Here is a 21,006-nt window from a genome sequence, read left to right on the forward strand (position 1 = left end):
CTGTCTCACAAGGGGCTCACAATTTAAGTATAAGGGAGTAGGACTTATCCCCAATTTACAGATGAGGAAACAAAGGCACAGAGAAATAAAGTGTCTTGCCCAAAGGTTTGTTTTTTTTTTTAAATGGCATCTGTTAAGCGCTTACTACATGCCAAGAATTGTTGCACTATGGTTGTGACTCAAAGATGTGGAGGGGACAAGGAGAAGATAAGGAGAAGATGGCACGACAGATGAGAAGGTGTTGGGGAGAGATGAAAAAAATCAAAGCTGGTGATATTTTACAAAACAGAAAGGAAAGCAGAAATAAAAGTTTGAAAGCAAATTCAACAACTCAGATTTCATTTGGATATTTTCTTTAACTTCACACAACCACCTCCTCAATCACTCAACACGGCAATCCCCCAAAGCACTGTAAAACAAAGTTGTGAGTGTTTGACATAAGTGGTACAACAGACTATTCAATTTAACACCGAATTTTCTTTCCTACTATTAAATTTAACAGCATATTGTTTTGAAGAATTATTCAGTCAGTTATGACAATAATGTTTCCTGCAAAATATAAGTTCTTAAAAAGTATCTAAAGCTACAGCATTTAAACAGCTCTTTGTTTTTCAAGGAAACACATTTGAGGTAAAATAAATCATGCACAAAAAAATCTATTTCTTCCTTTTAGGAGGCATTGTATAGACTTGAGAAGAAGTTCTGGAATAAACTTTGAATCCTCTTGGTTAAACAATTTGATATAGGAGTATCATCTGAATATGCCTAATTAAAATGAATACAAATTAAACATCACATTTCACAAAAGAAGGAAAAATGTTAAATCTCAAAACCTCTGACTATCCTACTTCACATTGAAACAAATCAAGTTTCCAAGTTCTGTTATTTTCTAATTCCTTGTTTTATTTCCCTATAATCAACTGAGCTTTTATAAAGTGCAATGTATATCCATTCTTCCATGAAGAATCTAATTTAATGCATTCCTGGGTCACAAAACCCAGGAATGACATCTAAAACAAATTTGCATATTTCTGATAAAATCCACTGCATTTAAAACCCTTCTAAATTTTAACTAGACCTTCGTGCAAGAATCAATACTTTTGAGTTTCAAAATAAAAGTTTACTACCTTGCAGAAACCCAATTTACCTTTGAAAAATAACATGACCTCCTGAAAATAGGATACTATCTTTTCATTTTGGATATATTTCCAATTAAAATAATAAGTTTCATTAACTTAAATGAAAATTTCATTTCAAGGGGAACATTCCAGAGACATATCATTCCATTATGCACAGATGAAAAAATTGCCATGTACCTAGAGAGCAAAGCCATGGTTATACTTGCTTCCTTAAAAGCCAGAGCCAATTTTAGCAACATGTTCTATGAGATAAGATAATGGAGACTGACAGTTCAGTAAATGCTTAATCAAAGAATGCACTCTCTCAAAAGGATTGCTCACCAAGAAACCTCTCTTCTCCCCAGCACACTTTCCCTCCCTGATCACCTCGATTTAATGAAAGCTTCATGGCTCAGATGTCTCTTGTCCCTTATTAGCGAGTCTCTACAATGAGTTATATGGCTTCATTATGTCACTGCCTCTGAGAAAGCGCTTTTTTCCAAGCCTTCTCTTCCTCCTTTCTTCCAAGAACCTTACAGCTTCCTTCCCCCTACAGTTCCCTGTTAAATCCGAGAAATCATCGTTAAATGATACTGCACCTTTCAACTCCGTCAAGTCAAAAGTGTCCCTATTGGCTGGAATCCCCCAAAGAGCTGGATCCCTGAGACTCGTAAAATATTCTGTGCTACTTCCCGGTAAATTTTTATATCTCCTAAGTGTTCTGCATGGAGCATGACTGTTTAAATAAAAAGGGGCTGACAACTATTTGACTACTGTCCAACACAGACAAAATGTATTCATTTTCAATGTATCTGGCTCTCTCGCTTTCGATTTCCTAGAAGGCTACTATTATTTTTAATAGTATTATGCCGATGGGCTGTGGCTGCTTTCTTATGCCAGGACTAGTGATTCTTGCTAAAGAATCAATTTCAACTTTGACATGTTTCATCTCTCTCAGATTGGGAGCTCCTTGTGGTTGGCAGGCACTGGCTTAACTTCACCCTACTGCTTAACATGGTGTTTGATATGCAATCAGCACTTTGTAATAATAATATTGATAATGATAATAATGATCATTTAAGAGCTTACTCTGTGCCAAGCACTGAGCTAAACACTAGGGTAGATACAAGCTAATTAGTGTGAAATTCACTATAGGGATCTGCACACAGTTAAGCACTCAATAAATACCAGTGATTGAATGGCAAAGTCCTTGTTCCACGTAGGATTCACAGTCTATGGGAGCTATTTAATAATCATTTTGCAGATGAGGAAACTAAGGCACACAATAGTGAAGTGACTTCCTTAAGTCATCTATCATAACTAACTGTGCAACAGGAACTCATGCATTCACACCTAGATTCAGTATTATGCACCCTCACAGGCAAATATTCATATGACAAATTACCAAAGAGCAAAGCAATATAAGAGAAGCAATGTAACTTGGTAATAAACCAAACGTTCTATATTCATACCCAACTACTTTGAGACAAATTCTCAGTGGAATTTAATTGGAAATTCAATAACATGAATTAGGCATATCTATCTGTCCATGGAGTTCACTGAACACATACATCTAACCGTGTTCAGTATGAATGATCTAAACTTTTAGAACGTCCTAGTTTTAGAAGATAAATCAAGAAGGTGACTTAGACCCTCTCTAGAAACTTCACAACAAATACACAAGTACACACACTCTCACACAGTAGTGGGAGTTGTCTGGGTCTGAAACACACTGCACAGATGTTGATTATACATGGTATTAAAATTGACAGCATTTTTTTGCATTTTCCCCATCTGCTTTGAAAGTAAATGGAAAAAACAGCTGTCAGTGAACAGAAAATAGATTTCAGTAGGGGGTTTCAGTCAGCTTCTGAATCTAAAGGATTGTCAGACATAGCCAACATATCTCTCATCGCGTGTTCCATCTGCCAGTCCTTTGAAAAAAGAGGAAGCAGCAATGTAGTTATCTTGCTACTGGGAATCTCCTGGCAGTTTTACCAAGTACCTTCAAAGTGCTCATGCTCAGGGAATGTTACGTCTAACTTCACTGACATCTGTGATAGAGCATAAACTTAGTACATCAGAAAGTATTCGGGACTTCAATATGACTTTTTTCCCCTATCATAACTGCATTCCCTGGTCTGTAGCAGTTTTCACAAACCCTATAGTGGATTGCTGAATTTTTGCTGAGACAGAATTACTATATCATTCATTCAATCGTATATATTGAGCACTTACTGTGTGCAGAGCAATGTAATAAGCATTTGGGAAGTACTGTACAGCAATAAAGAGCAACAATCTCTACCCACAATGGGCTCACAGTCTAGGGGGTGGGGGAAGACAGACATCAAAACAAGTAAATAGGCATCAATATACTCTATGTGGGGGAAAAAGTGCTTAGGGGCTTGGGAAAAGTTAGAAAGTGGGAGGAAGCATTTACTGACTCACTGTGTGCATAGTATTGTACTGGACACATGGAGGAAGCAATAAAAATTCTTAGACCTAGTTAATATAATTTATAATATGGGGCAGGGACTGCATCCAACCTGATGATCTTGTATCTACCCCAGTGCTTAGTACAGTGATTGGTACAAAAACAAGCACTTAAAAATACCATAAAAATTATTAATATGGATGGCTCTGTTGGCTAAGTCGGTGTCTAGTTACACTGGTTTACTTTAGTATGGCAATACGCTAACGTACCATTTGCTGGTTCTCTGAGTTATTTTCTTTCTCTAATGGATTTACAGAATAGATCCCACAAGTGAACACCTTGTAAACCACCTCTCTAATCAAATGTCCTCTCAAGCACTTAGTATTGTGCTCTGAATATAATAAGAGCTCAATCAATTAAGGCAGTCTTTTATTGGTGAATAAACTCTACCAGTTTATTCTTTCAAGTTCCTGGATCAAAGGATGACTATTGTTTGAAGGCAAATAAATATATATATATATAAATATATATTTCTCCAATACCCTCCTAGTCTGAGATTAAATAATATTGCAAAATCCCTTGTTCTTCAGCATGATCTCATGACCAAGTTTAGGAACGGGACTCCAATTCTCTGCATGAGCTTCTGAATTGCCACAGAGCAGCCTTCACATATGGAACTGAATTTTGACCAAAATAAGGAATATATATTGAAAAATGAAATGCTTTCCATTTCATATGCCTGGTCTTGCCTACCTCTTTTCCAGCAAATTGCTACCTCTTCAAATCATTTTTTGCACGTAAGAATAGGAGGCAATTAAATCAGCTCAAGTAACAAACAAAAAAACTAATCAGGAAAACATATCGTTCAATTTCCAGTCAACCACAAGTTTCAGAACAGAAAAACTGACTTTACAGTATGAAAGTTTTCTGGAATGGATATGAGGAGGGATAGATTTGTGAATATATCCTACAGATTCAGGCAGCAAAAGAATAACAATTCTATAAGCTGTTTCTACAATTTAATATCAATGAATAAATACAAGTGAAAGTTAAAAATTTACAGAATACTGTTGCAATCTAAGCTTTCCTTTGAAGTGGTGAAAAAAAAGATACCCGAAGCAGGAATTAAACAAAAGAAGTTATTAACTTCTGGAGAATTACTGCACATTTTATTTTTAAATAGTCTTTTTAAGCATGACTACATTTCTATTAGATTCCATGCTCTGGAGAATTGAATGCATTCTTTTTTTTTTTTTTAATACTTGGAAATGCTTTCTCAGACCAGGCTCAGAAGTTATCAACATACTTGTTCAAATGCCAAAGGAAAATTGAGAATAAGGGTTATTCATAGAAAATCTCTTTCACAGCAAGTTAATTTAGTTTTAATTGTATCATTTAGTGAATTTAAGATATTTTCTATAAAGGCTTATTTGGACACCTAACATGGAGTCTGTTTTTTCCCCCAAAAAAGCAGAAGCCTTCCCTTCCCCCTCAACCAAATGATCCATACCCTAGATATACAGCATCTATATTTATATCATATTTAGAGCATATTTCAATTTTACCATAAATGAAGAAAATATTAATATATCTATTGGGTAAAATGAATCAATTTCTAAAATGTTGCCTTGCATTTGTGGTTGATAGGTATGGGATGCTTTAATTGGGAAGCAGCGTGGCCTAGTGGAAAAAGCATGGGCTAGGAGTCAGAGGTCACGGGTTCAAATCCCATCTCTGCCACGTGTCAACTGTGTGACCGTGGGCAAGTCACTTAACTTCTCTGTGCCTCAGTTACCTCTTCTGTAAAATGGGGATTAAGACTATGAGCCTCACGAGGGACAACCTGATTACCCTGTATCTACCCTAGCGCTTAGAACAGTGCTCTGCACAGAGTAAGAGCTTAACAAATACCAACATTATTATTACTTGTGCCTTAGTTTCCTCAACTGTAAAATGGGGATTCAATACCCGTTCTCCAGCTGGTATCTACTCCAGTGCTTAAAACAGTGCTGGATACATAACAGTAAACTTAACAAATACCATTAAAAAAAGAAGTTAAAATTCCAGTAAAGCCTCCCGATTCAGATCCACACTAATTTGGAATTCATGAGCAATTAGTGTTGTGGTTTTATAGCTTATACTAACTTTCAACATCACAATTTGGGGTAGTAAGTTTGAAGTATAAGGGAAGAGAGAGTGAAGGGAAAGAACACACTAGAATCTCACACCTTCTCATCCGGATCAAAGATCACCCTGCTTTCACTCCTCTTGCCCCTGGCTTTTCAGTTTTCTGCTGTGAATGCTGTCTTCCTTATCGACAGAATTTTTACTGAATGCTTTCTTTGTCCAGAATTTGTAACTCAGCATTTAGGGGAACACACAGTAGATTTGAAGGGACAGAGTCCATAGAATATTCTGTATAAAAACTGTGGTATTTGTTTAGTCTGCACTAAGCTTGGGGTAGATACAAGGTAATGAAGTCAAACACAATCCCTGTCCCTCATGGGGATCACTGCCTAAGGAGGAGAGAGAACAGGAATTTATTCCCCACTTCATAGTTGAGAGTAGTGAGGTGATATGGCCAAGGTGACATGGTGCAAGTGCAAATTAGAACCCAGATTTCCTGACTCCCAGTTCCATACTCTATCCAGTGAGATATGTTAGTTTGGAATGCAGATTGTCAATTTTGAGATATCACGTAATTTGTCTATCATGCGATTTCTTGAAACTGGTATTTTTGAACTAGTTAATCTAGGAGGAAAGTCTACTGGTTGAATGAAGGGTAGGTAGGATCTTGTCAGAAGTCAGAGGAAGGTTAAAATTTGAGGATTAGAGTTGAAGGAGGTGGACAGAAATTACGGGAAAGAAGTAGATGACAAAGTAACAGAGCCCAGGCAAAACTAGAGACACTCATGTTGACAAGCTTTCCAGTCATGATTCTGTGACTGTGAGGAGTTTAGTTTGAAGCCCCCAAAACTGCAAATTCCTAATTAATAATGGTAACTGCACATCGCCTCCTTTCTGCCCGAAACTTCCTCTCCCTTCACATCCAACAGACCACTGCTCTCTCCATCTCCAAAGTTCTTCTGAAATCACATCTCCCAGAAGCCTTCCCTGACTAGAAGGAGCATGGTCTAGTGGAAAGAGCTCAGGCCTAGGAGTCAGAGAGCCTGGTGCTACTCTCAGCTCTGCCATTTGCTTACCGTGTGACCCTGGGCAAGTCGATTCACTCCTATGTGCCTCAGTTTTCTCATCTGCAAACTGGGGATTCAATGACTGTTCTCCCTCCTAGATTGTGAGCCCCAAATGGCACCTGAAGATATTGTACAGTCCTTAGCGCATAATATAGGTAAACAAAAAACACAATTTATATTATTCCTGATCAATCTCATCTCCCATCTTATGTCTCCTCAAAAACTGCCACTGTATGACTTTCATGTCACCTATACAAACACTTGGGTACTCACTCCACTTCCCCAGCACTTATCTTTATACTCTATTGCTTCCTCCTGCCCATCACTCATTTTAGTGTCGTCCTCCCAAACTTAATAGCCCTCCCTGATTGTGTCTACTCAGGCTACTGTTTGCTCTGGAACTCTCCGAACCAAAATCCACCGCTAAAGCGAACTGATGGGTCTCTAGAATCACCTTGGTTCCTCTGAAAATTTTCCCTAAGCACGGCTTGGCCTTAGTTTCGGGAACTCAGAGCAACAAAATCATTTTCAAACTTTTTTTTCAAAATGAAAATTATTATGATAGTAAACTGTGGATTGTAAATTCCCTTGTAGTCTGTAAATTCCTTGTGGGCAGGGATTGTGTTTACCATCTTTGTCGTATTGTACTTTCCCAAGGGATTAGTACGGGGATCGCTGCACATAGTAAGTGCTCAATAATGACCATTTCACCCTCTGCCCCACAGCACATATGTACATATCCATAATTTATTTTAATATCTTCCTTCCCCTCTAGACTGTCACCTCATGGTGGGTAGGGAATGTGTCTATCAACTGTGTTAGGAACTCTTCCAAGCACTTAGTACAGTTCTCTGCACACAGTAAGAACTCAATAAGTACCCTGATTGACTGATTTAAATAATTTGGCTATTACACAAAAAACTTTTAGATATTAGCTTCTATTTTCTCCACCAGACTTTTTTTAAAATCAGGAAGGCTAAAATATCCACAAATTGACTGTTTTGAATTTCCCCTGCCTAACAAAGTGCTAATGAGGACTGAAATGCTCACAGAACAGGGAACAACATAATGGAAGAGAAGGAGTCTGGAGAATCATTCCCTGGGTAATTGAGATGTACTAAATTAAGAATTCACTCAGCTTTCAGTACATGGAGAGAAATGGGGAGACAGAATGAGATAAATACAATGCCGACTCCACAACTTTCTTTACCATCAGCTCAGAATTTGGGGTTTTATTTATGTGGTTTTGAAAAGCTTTTTTGCAGCTAAAGCAACGGTAACAAGAGTAGCTGGCCAAAATAAGACTCTAACTGATGTCTTCCAACAGGGTAGGAAATTAAATTAAAGTCATCTTGGGTTTAGAAACTGCGGGTTGAGATGTAGGCGGGTTTTGAAAGGTAGCCATCTTTAAAAGTCCACTCACTTCATCATTTGCGGTGACTTATTATACGGTTGGATTCCTAGTTTTTGTGTTACATTTTCCCTCTATAGTCCTAAGTTACAAGCCCATCCAGAGTTTTGTTTCGTTACTGTTAATTATCCAATGGTTCATAAACACAGACTGCTTGTATGGGACAGGGACTGTCAGATCTGATTAACTTGTATCTACCCCAGCACTAAGCACAGTATTTGGCTCAGAGTTAGGGCTTAAGGAGCACTCTCATCATTATCAGATATTCTCCAGAGTGCATTAGTACTTTGAAAAACCTGGGGCCTCAAAACATGACCTGCTGGGTCATATATGTGGGCTAAACATCTGAAACCTGAGTTCATGGTCAATTAATTATATTAACTTTTTATTGACACCACACACTTCCACTCCAGGTTTCTCATTTCCCCAAGGAGAACAAGATGGTCTTCAGTGACCTACAAGAGCAATATGAGAAACGGCGGTTTAATGCCCGAAAAGCTGTAAGATTCTTCGAAGTGATGGATTTGTGAGAATAAAGCATTTCAATTATCAATGATGTACAGTGTTCCAGGGGAACTCTGGAGGGATCTGAACTCTTCAGATATTTAAGCCTGAGGCTACACAGCCCATCCAAGAAGCCGTCAGATCCTCCCCATCCTGGTAGTTCTTCCTTTGATAGTCTTCTTAACGTGGATGAGAGAGATTTAGGGTATTACTGACCTGAATGTTTCCCCCCTGATTGGTAAGGGAGGATAACATGTGCTCTCTACCCACCTCAAAGGAGCATTATAAGGATAAAAAAGAGAGGCTGTATTTGAGGAGCTTAGAGCAACTGAGAAAAATGATCTCTGGGAGAGTTTACCCGACCTTCAGCAAGTTTGCCATTTCAGCAACATATAACAAGTCAGACCAGAAAGTGGCTGTCGTGAGAGGTTGCAGCCAGAGAATTGGGCTCCTTATTTTTTATTTCGATTTGACCAGATTCTCTGGCCTAGGCTCTGTCGGGGGAGGGAAGTGGAAGTGAACCAAAAAAGTCTTTACTCTACAGGGGACTGAATGCATCTTCTTTGGTCTTCTCTTTAAATGAGCCTTGACCAGAGAAGAAATGGGATTGTCTGGGGGCGAGCACTGCCTGCCCCAAAGACGCTCCTTTCAGGACCATTTTGATAAGGTGTGCAGATGACCCAGAGTCCCCAGGACCTTGACTTGCAGGTTTTCGCACCTGTGATAGGAAGGTAAAGGCACAAAATAGGATCCATTTCCAAGACTTTTGGTCGAAAGTTTGAGGAGATGGATGAGGTCTTCCCTAGGCCCAGATCTACCACCGAAACCTGAAAATAGCAGGAGTAGTAATAGTAGAAGGATTTAGGTGTTCATTTGGTAGGGTGAACTATATTAATTATGATAATAATAATAATAATGTTGGTATTTGTTAAGCGCTTACTATGTGCACAGCACTGTTCTAAGTGCTGGGGTAGATATAGGGTAATCAGGTTGTCCATCATGAGGCTCACAGTCTTAATCCCCATTTTACAGATGAGGTAACTGAGGCACAGAGAAGTTAAGTAACTTGCCCACAGTCACACAGCTGAAAAGTGGCAGAGCCGGGATTGGAACCCATGATCTCTGACTCCCAAGCCCAGGCCCTTTCTACAGTGCTTTGGAAATACATAATAAAGAAATGGCACATTCCCTGCCCACCAGAATCTTGTTATCCAACTGGGCAAACAAGCATAACAATATTTATAATCACAGTGGTCAAAATAGATGATTGAGTACACATATCACACCCTTACTGTGAGCTCTCTGTGGGATAGAAACTGTGTTCAATCTGAGTATCTTGTACTTAGCACAGCACTTGGTACAGTGGTTGTCACATAGTAAAGGGCTTAAATACCATCATTATTAAATATAATTGAGTGTTAAGGAGGAAGTAAATAGGTATGTACTGGTAGAGTTGGCTGAAGAGAAGGCTATACCTCAGGGAACCGGGAAATTAAGGTGCCTGACACATAGTAAGTGCTTGACAAATACTGTCATCATTATTATTATTATTAAACGAATCTGGGAAAGCTTGTATGAGGAGGTGGGATGAGCAGAAGACTTAGCATGTGAGGAGATCTGTGGCCTGTCAGATGTGAAACCCTCTTATTTCAAATACCTGCTCTCTCCCCCGCCTTATCCTTGCTCTTATCCCTCTATGCCCAACTTTCACTCATTGTTCCTCTCAAGCTAACCTATTCACTGTGTCCAATGATCATTTCTCTGCCACTGACCTCTTGCTGACACTTTGCCACAGTTTACATCTGACAGGCTCTTTCTCCATCTTCAAAGCCCTCCTAAAATCGCATCTCCTCCGGGAGGTTTTCCCTGATTAATTTCTAATCTTCTCATTTTATATCCCCTACCACCCAGTTTTATATCCCCTACCACCCACTGCTATTTTATCACTTCCATGACAGCTAACTACCTGGGTCATGTCCACACAGTTATAGTTATGTACTATACTATGTACAAATTAGTACAGTCTGTTACATAAGCCTAGCTCTGCAGCACTTATGTACATATCCCTATATTCTGCCACTTCCCCTACCTAACTTTTATTTAAATCACTGTCTCGCCCACTAGACAGTAAACTCCCTGATGACCAGGATCATGCCTACTGCTTCTATTACACTCCCCCACATGCTTAGTACAGAGCTCTGCATACAGTAGGCACTTAGGAAATGGTTCTGATTAAGTGATGAAAAAAACTCCAAGTCAGAAATCTGTACTAAGTTGGTGGGTCAAATTAATTTAGTTCCTAGCCAATTACAAATCTTTTGAGGGATTTTCAAGACAGGAGCTCAGCGAGATGCTCAAAAGACGATAATTCGCACTGTAACACTATGGAGCCTGAATATGCTGAATTCCAGAGTACCCACATAAGATTCTACTCTTGCAAATTTTAACACCAGTGGAGAGAAGGCTTGAGAGAGTTGGGAGACTCTCCCAACTTTTCCCGCCTATATTTAATCCCTCCCAAACTTCACCCCAGCCAAAGCATTTCATCTTTGAGGACAGCAAATCCCCACCTAAACAGATTCCCATCATTCTTTCTCTTATTTTCTCCTGGAAATTTTCCTTACCACATACTGTTTTATTTATTCCCTCTGCCTTGGGGATGGCACATTTTCAGACTGTTTGGCTCCAGGTTTGGTCTTAAAATGGGCAGTGCAGAGAGGGAAGATAGAACCGAGATGGGGAAGAAGGCTCACTGTGGATCACTTGTTTCATTCTCAGTTCTTAGGGAGGGGAGGTTACTTATCCAGATCCAAAGGAAAACCCCAAGCAGGCTTTGACGACCATCAAGCAGGAAACAGGCCATACATTCCCTGTACACCATTGGACTCAAATGCTATTTCTGCTCTCAAATTGCTTTATAAGCCCCAGGTATTATATACATGCACATATTAACAAATATCTTCATTGAAGAGGACCTATTTTTGACCCCTGCCGTATTTCTAACCCCACCAAAAAGAGGGGGAATCACTAAATCTTGAGAAGAATATGAAGCATGGAAAGAACAAAGCTGCGGAGTAGTTGGAAAATAGCAGCAGTACTAAACATTTAAACGATATATTTATATACATATAGATAACCTTTATATATTTATAGTATGTATGTATTATATATGCACCATATGTATATATGTATAGTAGTGGTAAAATGAAGGAAAATGAGTAGAGTGCAAATGGACGACTAACTTGACCCGATATGGGGGCTAGCTCTCTTTTTACTAAGCACAGAGAAAAGATAAAAACCAATGACATTTGTCAAGAAACTTCTAAGTTTAATGTGAGACAACCTCCCGACAGGGTTGAAGAAAGGCATCAAAATACTCTAGACAGACAGCTAAATGACTCAATGCACAGGTACACCCACCCACACAATGCGATTTACAAAGGAGATTGCACTAATTCCTTGCTTGAACTCTGTTTCACATCTCTGCCACCTGCAGCTGGATGATAAAATCAAAGTATAGTCTTTTTCTAGCATCTTACCCTTCTCCTCCTCTCTTCATTCAATCATTCAATCGTATTTACTGAGAGCTTACTGTGTGCAGAACACTGTACTAAGCGTCTGATAATGGTATTTGTTAAACGCTTACTATGTGCCAAGCACTGTTCTAAGCGTTGTGATAGATTCAAGGCTATCAGACTGTCCCACATGGGGCTCACAGGCTTAATCCCCATTTGACAGATGTGGAACTGAGGCACAGAAAAGTTTAGTGACTTGCCCAAAGTCACACAGCTGAGTGGTGGAGTCGGGATTCGATCTCATGACCTCTGATTCCCAAGTCCGTGCTCTTTCCACTATGCCACGCTTCTAATCTCCCTCCATACCAACTTTTCTCCATTTCTGATTTCTCTTCAGCCTAGACTTCTCCCTATCCTCTACAGTATTTCTACAATTATTGTTCTCGCCTATATTTAATCCCTCCCAAACTTCATCCCAGGCAAAGCATTTCATCTTTGAGGACAGCATATCCCCACCTAAACAGATTCCCATCATTCTTTCTCCTATTTTCTCCTGGAAATTTTCCTTACCACGTACTGTTTCATCTATTCCCTCTGCCTTGGGGATGGCACATTTTCAGACAAGAAGATCAGAAGATCTTCCTATTCCCTATCAAGTAGATTGTCCTGAAGATCCCTTGCTACACGGAATAACCAAATGCATTTAGCTCTTCCTTTGATTTACATGGGTGGTTCTGAAAAGAGCCACTGAGGTATAAAGAAAAGTCAGAGAGGAAATCCTTATTTGTTCTTGAAGCCACGGCCTTTTCAGGTATGGACGTTTTGGGTTTTGCATTCCCGACTCACAAGCCTGCAACCTTGGTGTCACCCAACATATACAATCTGTCACCAAAACCTGCCGGTTTCACCTTCACAACACGGCCAAGATCCGCCCTTTCCCCTTCTTCCAAACCGCTACCACATTAGTATAATCACTCATCCTACCTTGACTGGATTTACTGCATCAACATCCTTTATGATCTCCCAACCTCTTGTCTCTCCCCACTTCAATCTATACTTTACTCTGCTGCCCGGATTATCTTTCTACAGAAAAGTTCTGGGCATGTCACTCCCCTCTTCAAACACCTCCAGTGGTTGCCTATCCAGCTCTGTATCAAGCAAAAACTCCTCACTATCGGCTTCAAAGCTCTCCATCCCCTGGTCCCCTCCTACCTCACCTCCCTTCTCTCCTTCTCCATCCTGGCCCACACACTCCGCTCCTCTGGTGCTAACCTTCTCACCCTGTCTCGTTCTTGCCTGTCCTGCCATCAACCCCTGGCCAATGTCCTACCTCTGGCCTGGAATGCCCTCCCTCCTCAAATCTGCCAATCACACTTCCCCCCTTCAAAGCCCTACTGAAAGTTCACCTCCTCCAGGAGGCCTTCCCAGACTAAGCCCCCCTTGTCCTCAACTCCCCCAACACCCCGACTCATTTCCTTTGCTCTATGCGCCCCCCTCCCCCCCGCACTCCACAGCACTTGTGTAGATATGTACATATCTATAATTTATTTACATTAATACCTGCCTACTCGGCTTGATGTGTATATATCTATAATTCTATTTATATTGATGCTGGTGATGCCTGTTTACTTGTTTTGATATCTGCCTCCATTCTTCTAGACTGTAAGCCCGTTGGGGGCAGGGAATGTCTCTCTTTATTGCTAAAGTGAACTTTCCATGTGCTTAGTACAGTGCTCTGCACACTGTATTCATAGATGAATGCAAAGGAAAGCTATTCTCCAAGTGTCACACGCTTATGTGGCTGCAATAAGAGCTTCCCAAAACTTGCTCTCATTAGCCAGATGGAAATGACCCCTTAAGATAAGCCCCTCTACATGCTAGGAATGAGGTGAGTCAAACCTATTACTGAATTTACCTCAGCTTCCTTGCCCTTTTCATAGATTTAAACCTTTTAGGGTTTTTTTTTTTTGGCACCACTTAATGTTCTTTCATTGTGAAAATTCCATGAATCACAAGAGGGAGAAAATATCTGTCCTCAGTAGAAAGCAAATTAAAAAAAAAAAACAGTAAGGGATTATTTTTTCCCCCTAACCGGGCTCTTATATACGTAATTAAAGACATTTTAACAGATTCTACAAGGTTCCTATTTTGGGGCCAATCACTGAAGCATCCAACCACCTTCACTGAGATAATTGGTATATTTTAAATTAGCCTCTAAGGAAGAAGGATACAATTAACACCGCTCCATTAGAAGGTGGCTGATTTATTAAAATGACAGTGTCAATGCACATAACGGATTGTTCTGAAGGTTTACCTGATGGATTGCAGTAGTATACACTTTTGAACTGCACGTAGTCTGAGTTTGACCAAGGAATTATACTGGAATTTATCATTTTGTGGATTGAAGTACTTAAAAACGCAATGCACTTTGTGTTTCCAAAGGTGGAAAAATGCAAGATTACCTACATTTCAGTAATGGTCTCTGGCAGGTTGGTGGGGATCTCAGTTAGACCTTTCCCTCGGCAGTCGACGATATTGTTACTGCAAGTACATGCTGCAGGGCAGTGCAAAACACTGCAGGAAGGAGCCATGAAAGACTGGTGTCCTGGAAAATCCCCAAACAAGATGCAAATTACGATTAACAGTTTGGTCCAAAACCCAAAAAAGAAGAATATTCAGGTACTAATGAAATGCCACACTACAAGCTCTGCTGGTTTCCCAAAGCAACAGGGATGCTAGCATAGAATCAATTTCACTTGAATCTTTCTGTGTTTGGGAGTATCCTGGCCCCTGAAAATGAAGCTTTCTTGACATATATGATCTCAATTTCCAATCTGTGCACTTATGATACTGTTATAAAGAAAAAAAGTAGAGAGGTTTCATGGCAACTTGGATTAAAAATCATCACGTTAATTCTAAACATTCTTTGTGCCACTGTCAGAGAAAGGTTATTGGGCTGAGCCGAGTGTAGTATTCGGTTTGACAATGTGGCACTCGTTTGGTCTAGCATGGTTGCCACAAAAGGTACAATTGTTGCACAGAAGATGACATTGTGCAGCAAACACGATTGCATTTTCCACTATCACCTTGTTAAAACTTGTGACATTACATTCTTTCAGGCCATTCTGTAGTTGGAAACCTTGTGACGTTTAATTAGATATGGATAAACAAAAGCCTCAGAATAACCTAGTGCTGGGGCACACACACACACACACACACACACACACACACACACACACAGGCACTAAGAAACACAGCACAGGATTAAACAGAGCTGAATCCATCGCAATTAGAAATTTCAATACTGTTCTGTTAATTGAGAAGGAAATGCATCCAAAGCTAGTAAAGCAACTCATTTCATTAAAGAGAAGTGAATTGATCATACAAAAAGTGAATCAAATCTGCCTATACAAAATATTTCTTGCAATAAAATCCTTTAAATATGGATGCTGCTACAAAGTGTAAATATATATTGTAACCACACCCTTAGAAAGATTCACTGTTGTGGTCAAGCACCACAGAAAGGGTGTGCGACATTTATTCTTTCCAAGTACTTTAAGGGAATCCTCAATTTTTTAGGTAACTTTGATTCTCAGTCTTTAAAATAATAAAGAAATCGAACTTGCCTTCTTCCTCATCTAGAAAATCGGGAGGAAAAAATGAATAAAGAAAAAAAGTGGTTAGTAATGAGCGGTTAGTCATTTCATTGTTTAAACCCAAAATCAACCAGCAAAGTTAACTCATACCGAGGGTACCATGGGAGAATTTTATACGGGGCCACAGACTTTGGAGAAACATATTATAAAATACATGCAACCCAAAACACCAAAAAAAGACTACAAACTCCCTCAAAAAGAATGTTCCTCGCCATCACCACGGTGATATAGCTGTAGACATATCATAATTAATCTTAATGCAAACTCCTTGGATCTTATTAATATCACCAGCATAAGAGAGCTATTAGTGAAAAGTTAGTGACCTTTTTTAGCAGGAACTTAAGCGTGCATTAGGAGAGGGCTATCCCAGCATCATAGAGGAGTGTGAGAATCGGTCCCCCTTACCACTGCAGACAAATTCTCGTTTCTGAACCTCGGCTACGTTATGGCCCTTCAGGTGGGATGGACCCATACATTGAGTGTAGAGGCCAACCCGAGGTCTTTGACGCAGCCAATCAGAGAGCCAGGCCAGATGGCAGTCACAGTAGAGGTTGTTGGAATGGAGTCGACTGAATGAGGAGAAACAAGTCAACATGTTTTAAATAAGGAGAAACCTGAAGGCCACTGTTTCACCTTCCTGGAAGATTTGCTAATAATATGTCTTTAATGAGAGTTCTACCTTTTCTCTTTTCCTTTTGAAGTTAAGGGTTCTTGCCCGAGTGGTTTTATTTAGGAACGCGTAATGCGGGGAGGGGAAAGCACTGTTTTAGTTTCAGTCTAATTAGTTTAATATGGGGAAAAAAAAGGTTTGCTAATACAAAATTAAGTCCCTAAAGTTGCTTCTCCTTTCCTTCATTGTGAGTTAAGCAAATATACAAGACCTTGAAAACAGTCAGGGGATTCTTTAGTTTGGGACCAAACAAAAGGGTGAGAAGACAAAAAAAATCTAAAGTAAATTGCTCTACAGTGGTAACTTACTGACAGCAAGGGGAAGAAAACGTGAATAAAAGATTTGGCTCCCAATTAGAAATATCAGTAAGTCTTGCCATTATTAGTCTCTATAGAAACTGCTTGCAAAATCCTTTTAGCAGGTCACATTCATTTTCTGCTGAACAAGACAGAATAATAATTCAATATAAAACACTTCATTCACATCCCTTTTCTGATTTCCTTCCTTTTTGTTTAATCACAGAAGAGGGGATTAGCTGCTTTTGGCTCTTGGGGACCCATGCTCAAAAGCAGCGCCTGAAATTAAAAGACACAAATGGCAGCGAATGAAGGAATTAAGCAAGTTGCCTCTCTGTTGGCAGGAACCTGCACAAGATCATGGCTCCCTTCCAAGAGGGGAAAAAGCACTTTGCCATTAATAAAATATCAAACTGATGCATTCGCCAAATTAGGTAAATTACTTCAAACTGGCTTTTATGTTTCCTCAAACTAAAGAAAAGGTTATCCAGAGCTATAAATCAAAGCCTTATTCCCAGAATCTCCCATAACAGTGTAATGTCATTTCAGCCCTTTTTAGCTGATGTGCTCGATTCTAACTAAGTAACAGTAATGGATATTAAAACTCAAAACCTAGTCCAGAAAGTTAATTAGGCCATAAAGAAAAAAAAATAAAATAACGTTAAGGCTACAGAAAAATAAAGACAAAAAAAGCACATAAATCGAAATTGAAGGTTGACAATGTTCTGACCTGATTGAGCCCAAGGTACTTGAACCCTAAATGTGATAGGGCTGAAATCCCACAGCACCAACAACTGGGTGCCTCCTGATCTTCTTGCATTGAAATTTAGGTGTCCCCCTCCCCAGTTTTTGCAACCACAAATCCTCATTTTCATTCATGGGGTAATCTTCTCTTTCTTCTTGTTTGGAAGGGAGCACATGTCAATTGCACAAAGATACACTTTTGAACTGGAATTGAATAAATGCTCATCCATAACATAGTGAGAGGGAATTGCGCAGCATACAGCGGGTGGAAATTCGGCAATCAGGTAGTTAATTTGGTCAATTTAAGTGCCCTGACTGCATCATTCATGTCTCAGAATGATTTCTCAGCCTGAATTAGAGATAATTTTCTCATATACACCTGATACTTTTCAACTCATGCTTCCAAATGCTCATCTCTAAATTATGCATTTAAGGGCTATGGTACTTTATATGGGTATATGGGATTATGGGATCAAAAGGTACTCATCATGAAATGCATTTTAATCAATCAATTTTAAAATGACCCATTTTTATGAACTAAGAAGGTGTGAAGCTCTAAATGTGCTTTATCCTTCCAAACCTGTATTCACTTCAGTAATAATAATTGCCACTGAAGAGTTCTACTGTCCTGCAAGTACATTTTCCAACAAGCACAAAGCTTGCAGAACAGCACTCTTTCACGCCAATTGCTTGACTTGTTCCTACAGTCAAGGCAAATTTAAATTACCTAGTCAACTAACATTTACCTTTCTACCAAATTAAAAAGGCCAACCTGAGTTTAATTTCTTTTTTTTATTCAGGAAAAAAGGTAAACCACTTCTTTGAAAAACATATTTTTATTGGCCATGGGAGTATTTTAATATCTGAACTACACCCCCTAAAATACACATTTTTTAAAACATAAATGCTGACATAGTCTAATTATGGCAGCCCTGGAAGAGATGTTGCAATTTTATGTTACAAAGAATGTTTGAGAGGCCGTTTAGTTTTATTACGTCTGCTTGCAGCATATTAATAAAATCAAGAAGATTTCCTATTTATCACTTATGACAGCCAATCAAAAAATTTCTACTTCTTAATAAAATATGACCTACAGAGTAACTCTAAGTAAACCAAATTTTCACCTTCCCCAAAATAAAACTTCCACTACAGTACGTTATCATTTATAAATTTTTGAAAAATAATTATCTCATCCAACTCCTCACCAACCGTGAAGATCATTCTTCTAAACGACTGACAGAAAAGAACCAATAACAACTAGTGCGAGAATTTGCTGGATTCAGAACAGACATTGGGGCTATATGATGACTACTTACAAGGTTCTAAGTTTTGGCATATGGTTAAAACTTGCCACCGAGAGCCGAGTGATGTTGTTATTGTTGAGAGTGCTGTAAAAAATGAAAAAGAGTTAGAACACTACGGATTTGAAGCTGATTTTATCCAATATATAGCATTCATAGAAATCACTAAGAATTATTTCAGAAGTACTTTTGCTTGATAATTATCACTAACAAACTGCTAACATATTACTTTGCAGAAACAAGCTATTTCAGAAGAGTTTGTTATTTCCTAGCATTTCCTAAGGCCTAATAAACTCTTCCGCAAGGAAGAACTTGCAAAGTTACTGTAGTCCAGGTGTGCAATTAAAGTAAACAAGAAGCACAATAAACAATTACAGCATGTGTTTCCTCGCATTTTTCAAAGATCTCACGCCCCTAAATGAAAACATTTAGCATAGAACTCTATGCTTCTTAAATACAGTAGACAAGCTGTCATATCATGTAAGATTCAAACTGGGAATTATTTCCATTTATAGAATATACCATACTTGCTTTTAGCAAATAACATCAGAGCAAAAATTGGTGATCATCCTTTTGTGTTTGCATAAGGTAGATTGATGAATTTAGTGCATATCACACCATTTTTAGACCACCGGAAAATGTCTGAACACACACACACACACACACACACACACACACAGTGAAATCTCCAAATTTGCAGATAAAATGAAGATTTTCTGCACCATTAAATACTATGGAGACAAGGGGACATTTTCAAAAGATCCAGTATGGTCAAGTGAATGAACTAAAAAATGGCAGATGAAATGGGAGCAAATACACCTATAGAAAATAACTCAAATTATGAGTACATAAGAATGGGATGTAAGTTATCAGTCACAGTCCAGGAAAAAGGGCTTGGAAAGCTCCACAACTAAGGGTTTAAGGTGTGACACGGGTCCAGAAGGCCAACAAAATCCTAGAACTATCAAAATAAGTATTGGAAGCAAAACTATAGGGACAATTCTGACATTTTTAAAAATCAAGTTAGTTCCATTTATCACACTATAGGAATGACATAATAAAGTCTACGAGTACTCTCCCAATTTCTTAGTAGTGTTCTGCACAAAGTAAGTGCTCAATAAATACGCTTGACTGACTGCGCAGAGTCATCGAGGAGATTGTCAAGATGGAGTAGCTTCCATTTGCAGCCAGAGTGGAAAAAAAATATCAGGGTTCTTCAGTCTGGAAAGACATAAGCTAAGGGCCATGGGTGAAGTTATAAAATCAAGAAGAGAGTTGGGGGGATTGGAGAAAAGTGAACAAATAATTGTTCTTCAAATCCCTCCACACGAGGTCTAAGGGCCACCCATTAAGCTTGACGGTGGAAAGTTCAAGCAACATGTTGCAGGTGTTCAACATGAAAAATAAATATATTGACAAAGGGATTAGATAAATTATTCATAAACCTGTAGTTTGGTTATTATAGGGAAAGATTTGGGATGGAGAAGATATTCTCCAAACCCCTAGCTGGAGGACAATCATATTTCTGGTCCAACAATCTTTCAATGAATATACTGACCAGGTAAATAATTCACTTTGACTCACCATGATAGCAGAGGTAGATTAGCATGCTGTGGTTCTTAACTAGTTCTGAGTCATGCATCCTACTTCAGAGGCAGACAGCACCCCCATAGGCTGTGATCCCCAGAGCTGTCAGACATTGTGTGGAGGAGAGGGAGTGGAGGGAAGTGGGGAGGAAGCAGACACTGCAGCATGATGACAGCTAATTGAAAATGCTATAGGTTCTGGGACAAATCAGGGCCGCTGTGGGGGAAACTAGAGTCGCTTCCTCATCTCAACTCTCTTTGGCTTTCATTCTGACTACACATTAAGTTTGTGTTAGGTGTGGAAAATGTGGAAAGTGGTTTACCAGCCGAAATAATTGCTTGCCCCAGCTTTAGTGCCATGATGGGAGAATTCTATTAAGGCATTCAGTAGGACGTAGGTACATCTCCACAATATTCATTGAAAAATAAGTACTTCCTATTCAGAGTAACCCTAAGGATATCTGCAGCCAATTTTTGCAATAGAGGACACACCTTGGGGGATATAAAAAGGCACCCACCTCAATTTCTGTCATGGGTTAAGATAGGAGTCTTGCTTGATACTGGTTAGGGAGGAGCA

General features: G+C 39.2%; 1 protein-coding gene across 4 annotated transcripts in view; it reads right to left on the minus strand.

Moving 5' to 3' along the window:
• The window catches only part of SLIT2 (slit guidance ligand 2), a 310,193-nt gene that overhangs the window by 86,427 nt on the left and 202,760 nt on the right, over positions 1 to 21,006 (minus strand). For all 4 annotated transcript variants that reach the window (XM_039914653.1, XM_039914654.1, XM_029083488.2 and 1 more), the window contains 3 exons: positions 18,859 to 18,930; positions 16,238 to 16,401; positions 14,643 to 14,781 (listed from right to left, as the gene is read on the minus strand). In XM_039914653.1, the coding sequence (XP_039770587.1) occupies positions 14,643 to 14,781; positions 16,238 to 16,401; positions 18,859 to 18,930 (375 nt within the window). The remainder of the gene's footprint in view (positions 1 to 14,642; positions 14,782 to 16,237; positions 16,402 to 18,858; positions 18,931 to 21,006) is intronic.

This window comes from Ornithorhynchus anatinus, chromosome 18 (assembly GCF_004115215.2).
Source record: "Ornithorhynchus anatinus isolate Pmale09 chromosome 18, mOrnAna1.pri.v4, whole genome shotgun sequence".
In the NCBI taxonomy this organism is placed as follows: Eukaryota; Metazoa; Chordata; class Mammalia; order Monotremata; family Ornithorhynchidae; genus Ornithorhynchus; species Ornithorhynchus anatinus.